The sequence below is a fragment of the Archocentrus centrarchus genome, chromosome 12 (assembly GCF_007364275.1).
Source record: "Archocentrus centrarchus isolate MPI-CPG fArcCen1 chromosome 12, fArcCen1, whole genome shotgun sequence".
NCBI classification, from domain to species: Eukaryota; Metazoa; Chordata; class Actinopteri; order Cichliformes; family Cichlidae; genus Archocentrus; species Archocentrus centrarchus.
In genome coordinates, this window is record NC_044357.1 from 6,222,182 (window position 1) to 6,243,843 (window position 21,662).

At 41.6% G+C, this 21,662-nt stretch overlaps 1 protein-coding gene across 1 annotated transcript in view; it reads left to right on the top strand.

The window, feature by feature from the left end:
* LOC115788995 (carboxyl-terminal PDZ ligand of neuronal nitric oxide synthase protein) overlaps window positions 1-21,662 on the top strand; it is a 53,038-nt gene that overhangs the window by 21,669 nt on the left and 9,707 nt on the right. The window contains exons 3-10 of the mRNA XM_030742136.1: window positions 5,586-5,678; window positions 5,782-5,840; window positions 7,769-7,877; window positions 8,424-8,565; window positions 11,650-11,822; window positions 16,676-16,837; window positions 17,459-17,663; window positions 18,497-18,827. Of these exons, the coding sequence (XP_030597996.1) occupies window positions 5,586-5,678; window positions 5,782-5,840; window positions 7,769-7,877; window positions 8,424-8,565; window positions 11,650-11,822; window positions 16,676-16,837; window positions 17,459-17,663; window positions 18,497-18,827 (1,274 nt within the window). The remainder of the gene's footprint in view (window positions 1-5,585; window positions 5,679-5,781; window positions 5,841-7,768; window positions 7,878-8,423; window positions 8,566-11,649; window positions 11,823-16,675; window positions 16,838-17,458; window positions 17,664-18,496; window positions 18,828-21,662) is intronic.

The window sequence follows — 21,662 nt, forward strand, 5'->3', positions numbered from 1 at the left end:
AAAGTTTCAAATGACTGACAGCTTTTCTTCTGGACTGTCAGTGGTGAGTTGTACACTAGGGGTGGGCGATCTTGGTTCTGCTGTGGGTTTCTTCCTGTTAGGGAAGGGAGTTTTTCCTTCGCACTCTCACCAAGTGCTTGCTCATAGGGGGTCATCTGATTGTTGGCTTTTTCTCTGTATTATTGTAGGGTGTTTACCTTACAATATAAAGTGCCTTGAGGTGACTGTTGTTGTGATTTGGCACTATGTAATTAAAATTTAATTTAACTGAATTGGATGATATAGCCTCAAAATTATATCACAATATTTTAAGCAAATTTTCAATATTAAAATTTCTGAAAAAAGCATCATCGGAGGCTGACACGTCACTCTTTCTGTCAAACGCCCAGCATTGCTATGTCACTGATTATGTGATATGGCACTTATATATCAACGTATAAATTGATCTTTTTATATTTTACTAGCATGCACATGAATCGGTGCCACATCACAAGCTTAATTTCTTTTGTGGTTCGTGAAGGAGACAAATGGCTTTTTTGATGAAGAAACGTGACCCTTGTCATTCAGCCACCATCTTTGGCATTACACAATTTTTCCAGAGGATCACCAGTCAGAATGAATTTAAGTGGCAGGGATCTGTAATAGTATAATGTCTCTGACATCTGTATTTACAGTAATGTAATGGTTTAGTAGAGATTTTCTACAGTATGTGCTACAGCGGTGAGATTGTTCCAAAGAGAAACAGATGTTTAGATAATGTTTATCACATTTGCTTAGTGGATAGTATAACAGTTGCTCATTAACACTGAACAAAAGGTGCAGCTGATTGGCCTGGATAGTCAGGATTGCCAAGTCAAAGTCTAGTAGACATGACAGTAAAAAATGTAGCATCACAGTGATGCTTGAGGGACATTTAAGAAATTCAACAGGATTTGTCTTCTGGAGAATGTGAATGTCTAACCCACTGTAATCCATCCTGTAGCTGCTGAGATGTCTCAGTCTGGGCCAAAGTGGTGGTAGTAATGTTATATTTATATATAACATTACTACCCTCAAAACCACATGAATAGATTATCTTAGAGATTAAAGCTATTTTCTGAAGTTTTTGTATCAATCTGTAGGCATTGAAAGTATCTGATCTGGCTGCGGCTCATGTTAGCTTCAACTATTAAATATTTAATTACTCACAAATTAAAAATGCTCCGTGACCATATGATTTTTTTTTTTTGTCTTGACTTGTTCAGATGTTCCTAATAAAAAGTGATTGATCTTCTCTTTCCTTTGGTTTGATCGTGCTGTGTGTTTCTCTGCTGTAAAATAGCTAACTCAAAAAAATAAAATAAAAATAACACTGGACTGAAATGTTCTACCGAGAGTGAGTGTTCCCTTCCTCATTTTGTGCACATAGCAACTTCCATCACTATTCTGTCTGACACTTCCATAATAGATTGCAGGGGGGAAACGCTGACTGGAATTTGTTACGCTGTCTGGGAAGACTGATGAGTCTGAAGGCTTAAATGCTCACATCCAGGCGGGAGAAAGGTTTGAAATAAATGCTCTCAGTATGTTAGCCTTAAGCTTTTACATTGCTGTGGTACTCCAACACTCACTGTCAGCACTGTAAGTAAAGTTTTATGGTTGAAAGCTGAGTCTTTGAAGCAAGCATTTTAGCTCATTAGTCATGCACCTTTCATTACATCTCATATATTATTCCTGTCATAAGTTTGTAAATCTGGTAAGCTAAATTTCTCTAACCTAATTCACAAAGTTTCGGCATCCATAAACAGCGCGCTGAAGTGAACTAGGCTCCTCCCTGGATCGTGCTGAGGGTTTTAAAGGGTAGCATATGCTACCGGTGTTGTGTCGTGAGCTTTTAATTGTTTGCTCCGCTGTTGATACCGGGGCAAACCATAACAATGCAAGTGCATTAAAAGCCTTAATATTTCAAAACACTTTGCACTTAAGCAATGAAAATATAAAAATTTCATACTTTGGATGAAGTTGTAAAATCCCACTTTGCTTCACCATAATGCTGGCATAAACTGTGAATTATAAATGAGCTGCGTGAGTGTTCTCACATCCTTGTGCAAGTAAAGGTAGTTTCCTGTCTCCTGTCTTTGCCAGCAGTTATCAGACCACAGTGGAGATCAATGAATGGAAGGCGTTTTTGTTCTTTCTGTTTTGGATCCCTCACTCGTGCATTAGATTGGTGTTGCAGATGACGTGTCAGGCCTTGGAACCCTAAAAAACTGGCAGAAGTTCCTTTTGTTAGCTTCAGGACTTTGGTAACATTGGCTCGCAAGCTGAAATGGTTTACTCATTGTCATAAGAGTTGTGTGTTCTGTATATACTGCATACTACTTCATTACAAGTGATTTTGTACACACTTTGCTTCCCCCAGAACAAACAGATGACATTTTTAAGTTCTGGTTTATGACGAAACACCAGCCTCATGATGCTAGAGTGTAACTGTGAACACCAAGGATGCATTACTAACATTTAGCTCGAAGCACCTCCATTCCTGCAACAGTCCTTGTTTTTGAATCCTGGCTCGAGTCTCGTCTCTCTCTGTGTCTCTGCGGCGCATTTCTGTCCCTTCTTCCTCTTTAAAAACCTATTCTCTGTTTAATCAGCTCTCTCAGGACTCCGTTCTGTATAATTAGAGACTGAAACTTTAATCACCATGGATCCAGGGCTGAGAGAGCAGGGCATATAGACGCAAGCAGAAAATGATCAAGAAACAAAGTACAAAAACATGGAAAATGGGGGACAAGAAATGACTTCGTCAAGTCCTGACATTTATTTACTCTCAGTCTGTGGGCAGTCACAGAGTGTGAATACATCCAAAGTTCCCAAAAAACAAAGAAACAATACAACACAAATCTATCTTATAATCGTTTCTGGTAGGTCTTGACTTCATAATGCTCAGCTAATTGTTACATGCCGTCATTGTGTAGCTGAATTAAAAGGTCACAGTTTCCAGGGGGTGCTTACATAACGATGGTTGTCTCTTCACCTCCTTTCCAGCTGTCTCTTTCTATCTGCTCACTTCTTCTCCCATGTTCTCTCTTCCATTTTTTAGGCTTCTTATCCTTCCTTGTCTCGATTCTTGCATTTATTTTGCACGCCAACATCTCATTTTCTCTTCTCGTTCGTTCTTTTTACTTATTTATCTGGCTGAAGTCCAGTCACGTTTGCTAGATAATATAGCAAAGTTACTTTTGGCACTGGTAAAGACCGAGCATTTACCGTGGTCCGGAAAACTCACTGGATGAGCCGCCTGCTTCTTTTCTTTTTCTATAAATTGGACCTGGAAATTGATATTTTTCAACTTTTTCCTGTAGTGCTACCTTTTTCCATCCATCCATTCTTTTCCGCTTATACTTTTCAGGGTCACGGGGGCGCTGGAGCCTATCGCAGCTGTCATAGGGCGATTAGGTCTAACTTTTGCAATGAATAAATAAATCCTGCTCTGGCTACACCTTGTAGGTGTTGCGTGTTCAAGTCATGTTGTTCTGCGACATCCAGAGAACAGTATACATTTCTGCAGAGGCGTCTTTCCATATGTTGAACTGTTGTCATCATGTTTCATTGTTCTAGCAGTTTCAGAGCAAAGACATTTAATCGACTAAGCCTGAATTTATTAATTTGTATTTTTAGAGATGTCACTAGAACCGATACTTGTGATGCCTTTCAATACCAAAATTTGAGGGGAGGGGGGGGGGGGGGGGGGGGGGGGGGCAGTGCTGTAGGTTTATGCCAAGGCTACATTTCTTTCAGATGGTGGCAGCATACACCTACAAGTGTTCTAGTCTATCCACAGACAGTGTACAAGATGAACGTAGCTCCAGTGATCCCATCCATCGGTTTCTGAGGCCTCGAGATTTTCACCGTCGCCATCTTGGTTTTTAAACTGGATGTGACGAGAAAGTGTGGGTCTGGCTGTGAAACCGTTTGCTCATTGACTTGTCAATCATAGGTCAGTAGCCAAGAAGCATACTATAGATAATTCTCCATTTTGATGACCAAAATTTAAAAAATAGACTTTTTTTTTTTCACTGTGATCTCAGCCCATAAACTCTGCAGGAAAGTGTTTACAGGGGTTAAGACAGACGGCCATTTTTCCACAGACTTCTATATGATCACAGGTTTGTTTGGTTTTTTTTGCAACCACAGCTATCACCATCTGGTGGCCTTCAGATAAAATATAGGTTTGAGACACTTCCACATCGGCTTCATTGTTATGACCCAGATGCTACATCCATGTTTTACAATGTCTGCGGGTCTAACCTTATGTGCTGAAGATGAAGAAGGACGCAAACCAGCACAGGAAAAATGACACATGGCACTGCAAAAACTGTGATGTTTGCAATGACTAATGTTAAATAAAGTTCTTAAACTAACGTAATGTAACCAGTGTTATCGCTAAAAGTAACTTTAGTAGGCTGCTCAGCAATAACCCTAACATTTCAGTGTGTATCCTGTCAACAAAATAGAAGATTAATATTTTACATACACAGTCTGCATCCATCATGTCAGCAATTTAAAATTGCTTTTTTTTTAAAAAAAAAAAAACCATGGTATCAAAGTGTTTTATGACAAGATAGATGGATGTGGCCTGTGGTCCCACTGCAGGCCATTATAGCTGACAGGTAACAAGAGTCACGTCTTATTTAAAACTGATCTGAGTCGACAGGCAAGACTTGCGAACTTCCTCAGCAGAGTGCCTGGCCAGCTGATGAGGTGGAAATATGTTAGTCACTCAGTGCAGACGCAGCTGTTGTGTAGCTCTCAGCAAACAGAATGGAGACAAACCCATACCCAAGGCCTTGTACTGTACTTAAATGTTGTTTAATTTAGTAGCATAGTTTGGGTTCTAAGAAGAGATGTGGTTCAGCTGTGCAAGGCCACAGCATCTAGAACATGATACTCAAAGTACTCGACTTGCATTGTACTGTTTTGTCTGCGAGATCTTCTGCAATGTTTTTTTTTTTCCCCCCCTTGGCTGCAGATATTTATCAGACTTGATCAGAATTCTTATTGCGAGCTGCCGAGCCATTAAAGATGCTGATAAATTAAAGTGCACTGCCAATTTTGTTTTAATGCTGATAGATTGTCCTCTTAATGCAGCCACCCTGCCAAAGCAAGGCACCTCTCACTTCATTGAAGCACTGGAATTGTTAATATATGTATGTAATGTGACTGCATGTCAAATATGAAACAAAATCTCAGAGTGAATTTTCTGATTTGTCAATTAGCAGAAAATTACAAAAATACTTCTAGATCAAAATTAAGGGTATTGCCGTATCCCAGACCAGGCAACTTTTTTTTCAGGTTGAGCAGGTGTACCAAATAAAGTGTCCGTCACCTGCAACTGAGCAGATGAAATTAAGAAATTGGGATAAAAGCTTTATTTTTTTTATCATTTGCTGTTGTGCAGTCTAATGGTTACTGTAGTTAAAACTGTATTATGTGGGGCAGTCTCATTTTTCACCTGTGACTTAGTATCTTGCAGAAAAGAAAAGGTGTTGTTTGTGTATGCATGATTAATATTCTGATCTGCTTCTTATCATTTACTTTCCTAGTACGAATTCAAGGCCAAGAACATCAAGAAGAAAAAGGTCAGCATTGTGGTGTCTGCGGATGGGGTCAAGGTGATGATGAGGAAGAAACAGAAGGCAAGTCACTAAAGTCCAAAGGGAGCATTTTTCTCCTGGATTCAGAAATGAACCACCAATATTATATTCGAACTGATAAAAGGATATCTTTTTTCATGCACAGAGAAAGGAATGGACATGGGACGAGAGCAAAATGCTGATCATGCATGATCCAATATACAGGTCAGTTGCACCTCTCAAAACGAATTCACATGTTCATAAATAAACAAGCAGTAAAATCTCATCTTTGCGTTTCCTGCTACAGACCCGGAGGATAAAGCTGTCTGATATTCAGTACAGTCTGTTCTTTGCACTCTGCATCTCGATCTATGCTTTACCCAAAGTAATTACTTTGAGTAGACTACAAACCGTACACGTCTCAGTGGATATTTTCCTCCAGCTTGTTCCCAGTGGATGCAGCTTTTGCATGCTTTACATGTACTTTACTATACATAATGGGCTTGAACGTGCTATATATGGAAAATGAGGCTACATTCATAATATATAGGTGGTGGCTTATACATGCATTATAGCTGGTGAAACATGTTTCTGTAGTTGATTGAATTTATTTTTTGTACTCTCAGATTTTATTTCTAATCTTTTCTTTCCAGAATAAACATATAGCAATGTTTACGTATGTCAAAGTATCTCAGCTGATATACAGCTTCTCTGTGCAAGCTGATTATGGAGCTAGTAAGTGAGTCATCAGCGGGCAGGCTAAGATGTCAGTCACTCCCACGAATCTAGCAGCAATTTAACTGTAACGTGTTAAAATTGTTCTACGTATCAGATGCTTGTAGAAGTAAGCTTGATTTGTGTGCAGGTGTTTGCAAATTATGCATAAATCTGTGGGAGGATCTCATTTGGCAAAACCACACCTCATCAAGGGACTTGGCGTGTGTTAAATGTAATTATCCTTGCTTGTGCTTCTGTGTGTACGCGTGTGCTTTTGAGCAATAGGTCATTGTATTTTGTTTGCCTGCTTCCCAGTGGAGCTACAGAGATACCAATGAGGACAAAATTATTAGCCCGCCTTTGAATTTGAATGTTTTTGTCAAAATTTTCCCAAGTGCTTTTTTAATAGAGCAAGGGATTTTCAACACAGAATTAAACGTACTAGTTTTCTTGAGAAAGCATAAATTATTTCAATTTGCACACACGCAAAAAAAAAAAAAAAAAACACACACACACACATACACAAATTACCAGGGTCAAAACTATTAGCTCCTGCAAAACTGAGCTTTTTATTGAGCCAGAGCACAAATCAAAAGAAGTCAGTGAGAAAAAGAAATAAATGATTCTGTCCTCACCTCCTGCTAGCAGTGGAGGTTTTCTGACAAGGATGCAATCAGCCATGTCACAATATATGCACAGTATAAAACACAACAGTGTAGTAGCAAGTATTTTTGAAAAAGCACTTTAAATAGCATTTTAAATTTCTCCTTGATTAGTGGCTCCTCCTGAAATAGGATTTTTGGTGATTAAAAAATCTGATATTCATATATCGGCCATTATCTTTTTTCTTTTAGATGCAAAACATAAATAGATTTCCCTTTCATTTGTCCTGTAGTTATTTATTTACTCATTTGTGCTGTGGCCCAAGTCAGCTGATTGTTGTGTTTGTGATATGCCCTCTGGTGGACAAACTATGTAATGTCAGCACTAATAAAATGGTTGAAGGGTGTTTCTTGTCTCTTTATAAAGCCATTATAACTGCCAATTCTGAATCACTGGCAGATTAGCAAATAGCTAATCTCAGTCAATAAAATGTTTTGCTGTTTTTTATTCATTTTTGAACAGAATGAGACATTTCTTCAAATTTCATATTGAGTCAGTTACTTAAAAGATGACTCTTTGTTGCTCACCAATTAAACGCCTTTAAAGTTTTCTACATATACGCAACATATTATATTGTTTGGACATGGGTTAAATTGTAACTTTATTTATAAATAAACTGCATGTTTATTTATGTAATTAGGAGGTTTGTTAAGAGGTTAATAGTAAAGATTTTGTGAAACGTGTTTTAAAAGGATTTTTTGTTTGTTTTGGGTTTTTTTTGCATTTTTAGATTTGTGTGCACAAAGTTTTTTAATCAGCTGTTATGTTTTCAGGATTTTCTACGTATCACATGACTCCCAGGACTTAAAGATCTTCAGCTACATAGCAAGAGATGGCTCCAGTAATTCCTTCAGATGCAACGTCTTCAAATCAAAGAAGAAGGTACACTTTGAGTTGGCACACACACCTTCTAAGCAGACACATGAAAAGTTTATTATGGATCTATGATAGTGAGAGACATATAAAGTTAGAGCCAGCAGGTTTAGCTTAGCTTGGATATAAGCGCATATCCTTTGTAGGTAGAAGAAAGAAAACACCCTGAGGAATGCAGTGAGTCTGGTAGTTTAATATTCTGTGTTTTTCACTTTGTTGTTTTATTCAAAAAGTAATTTTCTGATGACATCAGCTGTGATATCAGATATTTGGTTTTAAATTTTATTTCAAATTCAATTTGTGGTGGCTTACCAGAGCCACAGCATGCTGTGAATACAGAACAGATGCACTCAAGGACAAAGATTACAACAGCATAGCTCCTTCTTCAGGAATCTAGAATTTTCACAAAGATTACTAAGAATTCACAGTTAAAACTCATATTAAGCTGATCAGGGAAGCAGACTCACTGTGTTGTTTGGTAGAGGGAAAACTACCGAATACTTTTGCTCTAAGCATTGACATGTTACCTTCTAATCTCCCTGTTTTCCTTGGCAGACGCAGGCCATGCGTATTGTGCGGACAGTAGGTCAGGCGTTTGAGGTGTGCCACAAGCTCAGTCTGCAGCACGCTGAGCAGGACGCTGACGGACAGGCTGATGGAGAAAGTGACAAGTCAACAGAGGAGCCCAGCAGCCACGGTGAGGACGACACGATGGAGTTTACTGTTATCTGCCATTCACAATTTTGCCATTGTAGACAGGCTTCAGCTTACTACCCACTGGATAATTTAAATATAGCAAATACTACATTAGGATGATGTATTTATGGTTTAATTTCTAATAACTCATTTTAGAGTTTAGTTCCTGTTTTACAATCTGCTGACACCTGCTGCTCAGCTGAGCAATGAGGTAATAAATCTCAGCTGTGCTTTGATCTAAACGCTTTAATTAGCATGCTGACTTAGGTGCATTTCCTTCAATTTTTTTTCTTAATTCACATAAAAAAACTCTTAAGGAGCAACATTAAGATAATGTGTAGTGTTTGAGTGTTTTCCGAGGCCTTGTGCTGGATACATTTCATGTAGGATGGGGGGAAGCAGTGGGAAAGATTCCCATAATTACAGCTTTCAGGTCTTTGGAGAAAAAACATGATTGCCAGTGTTACGAAGAAGAAGAAGAAGAAGAAACAGCCTTTATTGTCCCACAGAGGGGAAATTTGGGTGTAACAGCAGCCGCAGTTATTATAAATATAAATAAAGATATAATAATTCACACTATTAAGAAAAGAATATATATAAAATCAACAAACAATATTAACCTTAATACTACTAATAATAATAACACTATATACAATGTGCATGATGTGCCGGACTATTTACAGTATATTATATATTATCCTACATTGTGTAGGCTATTGTGGTTTTTGTTGGGAGCAGTGATGGTTATAAAGTCTTACAGCTGCTGGGAGGAAGGATCTGCGGTAACGCTCCTTTGTGCATTTAGGATGCAGCAGTCTGTCACTGAAGGAGCTCTCCAGCTCAGCAACAGTTTCATGCATGGGATGGGAGACCTTGTCCATCAGTGATGTTATTTTGGTCAGAGTCCTTCTGTCTCCCACCACCTGCACTGAGTCGAGAGGACATCCTAGGACAGAGCTGGCTTTCCTGATGAGCTTGTCTATCCTCTTCCTCTCAGCTGTAGACAAGCTGCTGCTCCAACATACTGCTGCATAGAAGATGGCTGATGCCACCACAGAGTCATAGAAGGTCTTCAGGAGTGTCCCCTGCACTCCAAAAGACCTCAGCCTTCTCAGCAGGTAGAGTCTGCTCTGACCCTTCCTGTAGAGCGCATCAGTGTTGTGAGTCCAGTCCAGTTTATTGTTTAGGTGAACACCCAGGTACTTATAAGAGTCCACTATCTCAATGTCCACTCCCTGGATGTTCACCGGTGTCCGTGTGGTGGGTCTGCGCCTGCGGAAATCCACCACCAGCTCCTTGGTTTTAGCGGCGTTGATCAGGAGGTAGTTCCGCTGGCACCAGTCCACAAAGTCCTGAGTCCACTGTCTGTACTCTGAGTCATCCTCACCTGTGATGAGGCCAACTATGGCAGAGTCGTCAGAGAACTTCTGCAGATGGCAGCGTGGGGAGTTTATGGAGAAGTCTGCAGTGTAGAGGGTGAAGAGGAACGGTGCCAGCACAGTTCCCTGTGGGGCCCCCGTACTGCAGACCAGCCTGTCAGAGACACAGCCCTGTGTCCTCACGTACTGTGGGCGGTCAGTGAGGTAGTCCAGTATCCACTCGGAGATGTGGTGGTCCACTCCTGACAGTTCCAGCTTGTCTCTCAGAAGTCCTGGCTGGATGGTGTTAAAAGCACTGGAGAAATCAAAGAACATGATCCTCACAGTGCTTCCAGGCTTCTCCAGGTGGGTCAGAGCTCGGTGCAGGAGGTAGATGATGGCGTCATCCACCCCGATGCCAGGCCGGTAGGCGAACTGCAGCGGGTCCAACGAAGACGACACCATGAGGCGTAGATGGTTGAGGACCAGCCTCTCGAGGGTCTTCATTAGATGCGATGTCAGGGCTACCGGCCTGTAGCTGCTAAGATCCTTTGGATGTTTGGTCTTTGGTACCGGTACCACACAGGAGGTCTTCCACAGTTGTGGTACTTTCCCCAGCTTCAAGCTCAGGTTGAACATGTATCCCATGATGCCACACAGCTGATCTGCGCAGCACCTCAGGAGCCTGGAGCTGATGCCGTCTGGACCAGCAGCCTTTCGCACCTTGATCTTACGTAGCTCCTTCCTCACATGATGAGTTGAGAGGGACAAGATGGAGGTGGGGGATGGGGGTTGTGAGATGGAGTCCTCAGAAGTGAAGGGGGTGGGTGATGGCTGAGAGCTGAGAGGTGTGAGGTCCCAAGAAGAAGAAAGGTTGGCAGTCATTAAAGATGGTGGGGCTGACAGCAGGGGGGACTGGGCTGGGGGAGGGGTGGGTTGCTGGTCAAACCTGTTAAAGAACTGGTTCAGGTTGTTAACCCACTCTAAGTCTCCCACAACCCTAGGGCTTGGTTTGTGGCCTGAAATTGAGTTCAAACTCCTCCAAACCCCACTGATGTTGCTCTGCTGTAGCTGGTCCTCCATCTTCTTCCTGTAGATGTTTTTTCCATCCCTGATTTTCCTTCTCAGATCCTTCTGCACGGCTCTCAGCTCCTCCTTATTTCCTGATCTAAAGGCTCTCTTCTTCTCCTTCAGGAGAGCCTTTATTTCAGAGTTGATCCAGGGTTTGTTGTTTGAAAAACACCGTACCCTCCTGGTGGGCACAGTGTTTTCCACGCAGAAATTGATGTAATCAGTGATGCAGTCCGTGATGCTGTCGATGTCCTCCCCATGAGGGGCACAAAGCTCTTCCCACACAGTGGAGCTAAAGCAGTCTCTCAGAGCTTCTTCAGTCTCCTCAGACCATTTCTTCACTGTGTGTGTCACAACTGGTTCTCTGTGTACCAAGGGTTTGTACACAGGCTGGAGATGAACCAGGTTACATGTAATGAGTGTAATTTTCAGAGTGACTGAAAGGTTATCTGGCATCATAGAGCTATTCATATTGGGTAGGTATATGTGTGCTCAAAATAGCATTAATGTAGAGTTCTGGGCGTATTTGATAAATTGTTTGTTCAGTAAATTCCTCTTTAATTTGGACATATCAGAGCTTTCGAGTAAGGTCACGATATAACGTATGTAGTATATATGTGGAGATGATCTTGTGCCATTTGTGTATTCCTCCACAGGTCGTACACTGACAGGAGCAGAGCGAGGGGAAGAAGAGCAGGACAGCAAACACGAGGGAAGGCGAGCAGGGGAAGCTCCTGCAGCTGCTGCTTCTCTGTGTGAGAAGGCGGTGAGCGAAATTCTGCAGAGCTTGGCTGAACTCAACGTCGTCAAACCTGGACAGACTATCATGGTGAGATACTGTAGGACGAGGCTGGACCAGGCAGTGCTCGTGCCTGACATATTAGGGGTCTGCAGCCCTAATATGTCAGGCACGTCTGCAGCCCTAATACAGCAGCGTGTTTGTCAAATTATAAATGACAAGCACAGGATATTTTATCTGTTACACTGTTTTGTGTTTTCAAAACCAGAGTGGTGTTGCCAGTCATTTGCATTTTAAGATATATTTCCCTTTGTGAGGAGCCATCGTTCTAACTTTGTATTCCAACTAGAAAGCTGGGTTAACTAGCAGAATAGGCTAGGCTATGAAAGCTGTATAGATGAGGACAGAATTATTAGTCCCCCTATGAAATTTCCCAAGTGCTTTTAAACAGCTTTTCCAAAGATCCTAATTTATTCTGGATGCTTACATTATGTTACATTCCACACAAACAAAATTATTTCTAAAATTATTGCAGTACTGCTTGAGGTTTTCTTTCAAAACCTTCACATATACCTCTTTCTTCATGATTCCTTCCACCGTGGCGAGAGCCCCAGTTCCAGACGCACTGAAGCATCCCCGCAGCATAATACTCCCACCACCATGTTTCACTGTGGGGACGGTGTTCTTTGGGTTGTACGTCTGTCCCTTTCTTTTGCCAAACATAAGCTGTACCTCACCAGAGAGCTCTAGTTTGGTCTGATCTGACCAAAGGATGCGCTTCCAGTGTGCATAATCTTTCTCCAGGTTGTCTTTAGCATACTTCAGTCTGGCTTGAAGGTGTCTCTTCTGCAGAAGTGAAGTTTTGGTGCAGTGGAGCAGTCCATTCCTGTGCAGGGTTGTAGTGATTGTCTTCTTTGAGACTACAATTTCCGACTAGGTCATTCACTGGAGTCTTGGCAGTCGTCCTTGGCTCTTTAGACACGTCTCTCTTGAGTTTTCTTTGCAGAGTCTTTGAAATCTTTCACTTCCTGCCTCTTGCAGGCTTGTACTGTACTGTGTGGCACTCTTTGAATTTCTTGATCATACTTCTCACTCCAGTTCTTGACACTTGGAAACGCTGTGATAACTTTGTGTATCCATCTCCTGCTTTGTGAGCATCAACGATTCTTTTTCTCAAGTCTAAACAGATTTATTTTGTTTTATTGATGATGCTTTCTCAAGTGACAGCTCAAACCCTCGCTCAAGTTGTTATACTGTGTGTAAATTGGAAGATAACTCAGTTTGTGGTTGTGTTTGTGCTATAGCTCAATAAAAAAGGTCAGTTTAACAGGGGACTAATATTATTGACCCTGGTCATTTTAGTTTTTTCTGAAATAATTCTGTTATTGTGTGCAAATAGAAATATTTATGCTTTCCTCAGAAAACTAGTATGTATAGAAATGCTATGTTAAAAATCCCTTGCTCTGTTAGTGCTTTATTTCAAACTACCTACCATAACAAGTTGATGCACACATTAGTTTGAATACTATTGAGAAGCACAATAAATTTAATATAAATTTTAGATTAATTCTAATACTGATTTAATGCACCAGTAGGAAACAAACTACAAAAAAAATCCTGCCTTTATTGGCATAATTCATCAGCACAATCCTGGTGATAATAAGAGCCTGTTTGTTTCTAAAAATGACAAAAACTGTCAGACACAGCACACCCAGTGCCTACTTAAGAAGAGTGCAGGGAGAGGCGATTTCCTGAGCACTTCTATTGAAGCCTACAAACTCTTTTACTGTGCCAAAAATGTTGTCATGCTTGACAAGCACAATTCCCTTACAAGGGCAGCCTCACATTCACAAACCCATACTATAAACACCAGTGTTTAATGTGGCAGTATATTTCCACCATATTTGTGAGGTGAAAGTTGCCATTTTGTTTCTGACACTGGCAGTGGGGGTGAGGCAGCAGCTTTCACGCTGTAATGATGACTTTCACTTTTGCACCAAACTGCTTCAGCCTTTGTAGCTGCAGGGCGTCGACTCTGATTCATTGCTTTGGCCCTGGTGGTGTTTTGATACTATAATCTAGGCATAGCACTGCCAAACGCCTCATTGAACTAAGCTAGTGCAGTATAGTGCTTTCTCATCTACTGCAGTACCTGACCACATCACTGACTGCAGCTCTTCATGACTAATAACAGCTGCTATTTGGCAGTCTACTGTAGGTATAAAATAACCTGATCACTCTTGCATGATGTGAAAGAAAACTACATTTTTGCTTGACTGTGTTTAACATTTGGCAGAGTTTGAATCCCTATGAAATTAGAAGCTGACGATGATCTTTCTTTAATGTTTTGACAGCAATAGGATGAGAAGATGCGAAGGCTTTGGTGTGTTATGATGTGTTCCGTTGGATTTGTCACCACAGCCAGTGTGGTAGACACAGTTGTTATCATGCTACTGAAAGAGGGAGAGTGCAATAGGAGCGGGGAACCTGAATATTTTTGCTGGCTGGGTAAAGGGGGACACTTAATCCCAAAAAGCCAACGTGTTCCCTTTGATTTCCTGAGAAATGCCACCATAATCCCATTGAGGGGTTCACCAACATCTGTACCATGAAGATAAGCAAGGAGGGAATAAGAGCGAGTGAGCAAAGAATAAATAAATAGATGAGGGAAGGAATAATGAGAGATTTGGATATCAGAAATAAAGACTGTAGTAAAGATAATAATAGAGGTGCTGGTACTTGAAATGGAGGTTGTTAACACACACCACAAGGATGGGAAAGAAATGAACATGAACACCTCCAAGACCATCTGACCTGTTAAATCAAATTCTTTTTTGAGTATATATCTTTTGTTAGACTAGAAAATAATTATTATTTTCTCATCACTTGCAAGCTTTTCTGCTGGAGGGAGCTGGATAAGTTTCCATTTTAAGTATGTTATTAACTTTAAAAAGTCTTATCTTGAATTCATAAGTAAGTGAAGAGTGAAATAGTTTTGTTCAATAGGCTGTGTGTTAAAGATGGACATGGCCACTGTGATGCAATTTTACTTATAGATCATAATTTTAGGCCGTAGTCACACAGACCTTAAGACAGGTCGGCAACCCTCTGGCAACCTCTGGTTGCTTGGGAAAAATGTGTATTCCCCAACCGGGTAGTGAGTAGTGAGCACATTTCCACAGTTGCCTGTAGTTTGCATGGACAGCACTGACTTGGTTGCAGACACTAAGAAACAATTAGCCAAGCCTGTATTTAAAAACAAGCTCTAAACACAATGTAGCTATTCAGTGTATCTTAGCCTGACTGTTGGCTACTACTTAGGTTTGAGCTGTAGACTTGAAACATGTGACATATCATTTTTTGTTCTCATTTCCATCAACTTCAAAACTACCAAGAAGGGCACAAACTAAACTGGAAATCAATCCGTCCATCCATCCATCCATCCATCCATCCATCCATCCATCCATCCATCCACTTTCTTCAGCTTATCCAATTCAGGGTTGTGGGGGGGGTGGAGCCTATCCTATCCGCCATAGGGTGAGAGGCAGGGTTGCCAGTCTGTCGCAGGGATAACACAAAGAGACAGGCAACCATTCACACTATGGGAATTTAGAATCACTATTTAACCTAACCCTAAGTGGATGTCTTTGGACTGTGGGGGAGGGAGCCGGAGTAACCGGGGAGAACATGCAAACTCCACACAGAAAGGCCCCGGCCAGATGGTGGGTTAAACCCAGGACCTTCTTGCTGTGAGGCAACAGTGCTAACCGCTACACCACCGTGCAAAATGGAAATTCCTTGTGTAAAACTCTCTGGAGCTTGAAAAAGGCAACTGGAAGACGTTTCACCTCGCATACAAAATGTGAATTCTAGGGACTATCATGACCTGCATGATAGAGAACCTACACAGACATACTCTTGTATAAAATGAACAAAACTGAGACAGAAAACATTGTGTTCATAAAGTTCTGATCACTATAGGTTATTGCTCAGTTGCTAGTTGATTCTACAATGTAATGTAATGTAATGTAATTGTGATGTGCAGACATCTTGTTAGGTATTAGTGTCAGAACTGGTGAAAGTAACTGTTTTTACTTACCTTACTGTGTCTTAAAGATTACATCACATAATCAAATAGATTTCAATTATATTGATAAATCTGAATCTAAAAACTCTTTAATGTAACTTAATGAGGTCCCTTTCATGAAAATGCAACCAATTGAAGGTACATTCCAGTGTTCTGTTCGCCCTCTAGTGGTGAGATGTGCCCATTACATTTTCATTTTAGTAAAAACGCTTGGTGAAATTATACAAATACAAATTTCATGTTTTGTATGTATGTTCTGTCATGAAACCATCACCACACATAGAAAGACACACTAAAGCCCAAACTTCCTTCGTGACTGCTGATACCCCATATGCAGAAACCTGTGACTGCTCTGCCCTGCTTTTTATGCAAGGCAGGAGGTGAAGTGAAAAGCAACTTAAGGAACGTCCTGTTTCTCCAGGTAATTTTTGTGCTACCAGAGATCATCTGGAAAATCTTCAAAAAAAAAATGTACTGTAGAAGAGATGGAGGAGGATGGAAAGAGACGAAAAGAAGATGATATGGTAATGAGCTTATAGATGAGCTTACAGCTTATAAAAGTGGAGTTACAGCAGGGTGCCCCCTGGAGCTCAGCGGATGGCAGTCTTGGTCTTTGGGACTCAGAACAGGGAAGTTTCTATCCTGCTAGTTTTGGTAATTGCATTCGTCTGTGCAAGGTCTATAAATAGGTCCTGTTATGTAGTTAGGATAAAACAATAGCAGCACTGTGGGTTTTGAAGGCTCAACACTGAAAACCACTGCGCCTTTGATGTGGTGTCAGGAGTATACCTTCATCTTAAACCACCCCATAAGTGAAAACGTGTTCTTTCTCTCTGTGCTGTTTGTCTGGGGTTAGGACTTTGAACGAAGGTCACTCTTCACCGTGACATCCCGAGGCATTACTCCCAGCAGGCCTTGCTCGCCGTCTCTTACTCCGCTGGCGTCACAGCACTACCTGCAGCTTCTTCAGCAGCAACTGCAGCAGCAGCAGCAGCACACACAGGTGGCTGTTGCTCAGGTAAGAATCATACACACACACAGGATACAGCATGCATGGTATACAGCATTAGACAGGCACACACACCCATACACACACACGTGCGCATGAAAAGCACTTATTGAAAACTCTGTGTGTGTGCATGGAGGGGGGGGGGGGGGGGGGGGGGGGGGGGGGGGGGGGTCATATGCATAATGTAAGAACAGCATCAGAGGCTACCTGTGCCTCCTTGTATGTGTCACACTGATGCTGCACCACTAGAGGGCAGCACTGACACAGTAATGGAAGGACTGCTATTGCGGATTAATATCACATAACCTGTGCTGAAATATAGACAAACAAATGATGATAACAAAACATTTAAATGTAGTAACCCTCCTGAATCAACCACTTAGTCAGTGATAAACCCAAATAGCCATCACTACTTACCATTTCACTCTTAGGATCATAGATACAGAATTATAATATAATATACATATATAATTATAATTATAGATACAGAAAGTAACATAAATCCAGTTTTGTCTGGCGCTTATGATGTGGGCGAGGTATAAGAACACTGTTTACATTTCCATTTTGCATGTTCAGGTCAGAAATGTTCCCACTCAAACAAACACACCTTGGCCTTTGTTCTTATTACAGGTACAGCTGTTGAAAGATCAGATGGCAGCAGAGACCGCTGCTCGCATTGAGGCTCAGGCCCGCGTCCACCAGCTGCTGCTGCAGAACAGGGATTTGCTGCAACACCTGACCCTGCTCGTGCAGCAGCTGAAAGAGCTGGAGGCGCGCGCCCTGAAAATAACACAACCGGGGCAGCCACAACAGGAGCCACAAGCTAATGGACACGGTAAGTGACTGGTGGGAACAGCATGTTGCCTTTTGAGCTATTTGTGTCAGGTCAGGTTATCCGTGTGCTGCAGTCCTGATTGCTCACTCCTTTTTTTTTTTTTTGACCCGTGGATGAAAGTCACGACACACGCCACGCTCCCTCACTGATTTCCCGCCTGCCAACACTGTCAGTTGTGTTTGTTGTGATAGAAGATGATATTTCAGCATAAATTGTTGAGCAATTCAGCCCGGAGAAATTAAACCAAAGTGAATAGGATTCACTGTGTGCCAAGCTGACAGATGAGATTTTACGTTGGATGGACTGTTGCGCTTTTATATAGGCTTGAAAATTAAGATCGAGAACCATGCATCAACCGCGTACTGTGCTGTGCACCCCACCACCACTGCTCTGTATAATGCACAGTGGCATAAATCATACTGTGTGCATTGGATTTAAAAACATTTTCTCTCAGCATTATCTCACACTTCTCAGTGAGACAGTGGAAACAGTCTTTATTCTTCTTCACCTTAAAGAATGGCCAAACTAACAATGAATAACCACACACTTGTGCTCACTGGACAGAGCTGTGCATCTCTGCATACACATACTTATGCATGTGAGATATTGTGTGTCACAGTTGTAGCAGTCATGTTGTTTTGAGAGAGAATCTTGCTAATCTCAGGTGTGGCTGGCCTGAGAGCAGTACACGAGCACCTCCTTTTCTGTAACGAGAATCAGAGAGCTTAACAAAGGCAACAAACCATTATAAAAAAATCGACATGCTGGTTATAGGTGACTCATTTCATTATCCCCCCTGTTGATTTGTCTTCTGTGTTTTCTGTTTTTCTCAGATGGCCAACAGTCATCTGGTGGCTCAATTTCAGCATCAGCGAGGTCCCTGTCCTTAAATCTGAAGAATCACTACAGTCAGACCCTGGACCAGCTCATCACCTCCACACCCGCATGGCCGCTCGAAACCTCACCCCTCACATCCACCCAGGTGGACTGTGCTGAGTCCTACCTCAACCTGCTCAACCTGGAGAGCGGCGCCAAACCGCCAGCCTCAGTCAACAACGACCTGGACCCGTTCATCAGAGCGAATGGCGCTGCGGAAGACAAGGAGAGCTCCGGCAATGAGATTGTCCCGTTCACGCCAAGGAACTCTGCCAACATGGATGAAAAGTAAGACTGTTGTCTTCATGTTTATTGCACAGAAAAGATTATACTGGGTGGCTGTAGGGAAGCAATTACATATATATTAAAGGAATTTTCTGTTTTGCTAGAGATACCTTAATGTTGTAAACATGAAGCTATTGCAAACAGTAAATCAGCTTAGCCGAGCATTGGGAAATTGTTCATATAACTTGCTCAAGTATTAAAGTGTTTTATACAGAGTGGAGGGCATCACATGCAGTTGCCCGAGGGAGAGATTTGGCATATGAAAATTCCTTGGATCTGTAGTGTAGGCATGGCCGTGCTGCTAACAGTTCAGTGTCTGGGCTGCAGAAGTCTGTGTCTTCACAGCAGTGTGACCAACATAGGACTATTTGTGAGTAATAACAGCAGCAATAGTAGTGGTGGGATGTGGAGAATTTTGCTGAGGAGCATATAGCAGAACGCTCGCGTCAACCCATCCATCTTATTGCTTGATGAACTCACATTGTCCACGATGATAGAAGAGAAATGTGGCTTGTGAAAAAGATCAATTTTCTTTCAACTCTAAGGTTTTACATATCAGAAAATAATAAAAAATCATCTGGTCTTTAGCGGGTCTTAAAATAAGGTAAAATACAACCTCAGATAAACAACTACACGTGCCATATTACACCATGTAATCATTTATTTAGCAAAAAGCTAAACCAAAATGCAGATGCAGCATGTGAAAAATTATCTACACCCTTACTGCTTCCATAAGAGTTAAGAGGGTAATTAGTAACCAGGTGCTGCTAATCAGATGTACTTGATTCACTGATTGTCAGCGAGTGTAAAAGCAGAGGTGTGGGCACTTTGGTGGTCTGGAGCATTCAGGCGTGCGTTAACACAGTGGCAAGGTGGAAAGAAATCAGCAATGATCTTAAAGAAGGAATTATTGCTGCCCATCAGTCTTGGAAGGGTTATAAGGCCATTTCCAAACAATTTAAAGTCCATCGTTCTGCAGTGAGAAAGATCATTCACAGGTGGAAAACATTCAAGACAATCTTCGCAGGAATGGACGTCTCCGCAGGTTCACCCAAAGGTCAGACTGTGCAGTGCTCACAGAAACTGCAAAAAACCCCAAGAGCTACATCTCAGGCTCTACAGGCCTCAGTCAGCATGCTAAATGAGACCAAAAAGGAGATGTTTGGCCATAATGCACAGCACCACAGCATATCAGCTCAAACACCTCATACCAACATCACAGTGATGGTGAGGTGATGATTTAGAGTTGTTTTGCAGCCACAGTTTTTGGGCACGTTGCAGTGACTGAGTTGACCATAAGCTCCTCAATGTACCAGAATATCCTAGAGTCAAATGTGAAGCCATCTGACTGACAGTTGGCCAAAACTGGATCATGAAACAGCACAATCACGCCATGCACACCAGCAACTCTACATCAGAAAGGTTGAAAAAGCAAAAGTCCAGACCTCAACCTGAAGCAAGCTGTGAATCAACCACGATGAGCTGAAGCAACATAGTAAAGAACAGGAAGGACCAGATGATGTCCTGATGTGTAAAACCTTAAAATTAAAAAGAGTGTACTACCTTTTTATATGCCTGGATCACCTCCAACAGTCAGTTATTATCAGATATTGCTGACGATGCAGCAGTAATGTTGATGAAACAAGTGTTACACAAAAAAATGTAAAATGTAGAGATGATGGGCCAAAATGAGAAGTAACAACAAATTGAAAGGAAGGTGGTTTTTGCTATCTTCAGACTGAACACTGTTAGACATTTCTCCTGTTACAGCCTAAGCTAAGCTAAGGAGTATAACTTCATATTTAGCAAACATATCCTCTCCTAACTCTGAACATTTCCCCAAATGTTAAACTCCTTTAATGGCCATACGTGCTGCTTATGTCAGTTTGTGTTTGGGGTAACCAGGCTACGCAGTGGCATACACATCCTGTGGCTTTTAGTGTTATTAGCGGAGAACAGCTCGACTCAGCAGAAAACGCCTCCAGCTAATCAAAGTGTGACTGCAATCAGGGGCTTACAGAACACGGGGGGGGTGTCGGGTTAGACAAAGAGGGAATCAGAGATGCTCGTGACGAAGAGCGAGATTTAAGAGAAACACGGAAACTCCATCAGCTCTAAACTCTGTCCTCGTGTTTCTGTTTCATGAAGTAAACTCATGTTGAGAAGCCATTAAACGGACAGTAAATGTGATCATTTCCTTGGAATAATTTATCATTAATGTGTTTTGCTTTTCAGGGTTCCTTGAGGCTCTATTTCTCGCTGTCTTGCACATCTTATCTTGTGAATTGCTTTTACTACTTTGACTCTGCATCTGAATTCTCTGGCACACAGCCCAGTGATACCCCCACACACACACATACACACCATTACCTTGGATTCATATATGGAGCTCCTGCATATACAGTAATCACTTTTTAATGAGCTTTTAATCTTCTTAACGGTTTACTACATAAGATCAAGGAGAGCTCTCAATCAGGACCAACTCTTTGGTACTTGCCTTTTTTTTTTGCTCTCATTCTCACACTGAAATTGCCTCTGTGGAGCCAGTTTAAGTTGATTTCAAAACAGCGAGGGAGAAAAATGGGAAGTTGATGTTGTCGGTCCTTTCTGTGTGTCGGCTGGTCAGTCTGCAGCTTACCCAGACTCACAGCCTGTGGCTTCCTACAGCACAGACTCCCAGCCAATCCCCTCTCACATCTTTTCACAACCTGAAACTCTACCCTGCTACTATGCTTCTTTTTTCCTCTTTTTTTTTTTTTAACATAAGCACATGGAGAAAAAAAAAAAGGAAAGTCAAAAGGAAACCTCAGATGTCTTTAAAAGAGAAGCATCCTGTTA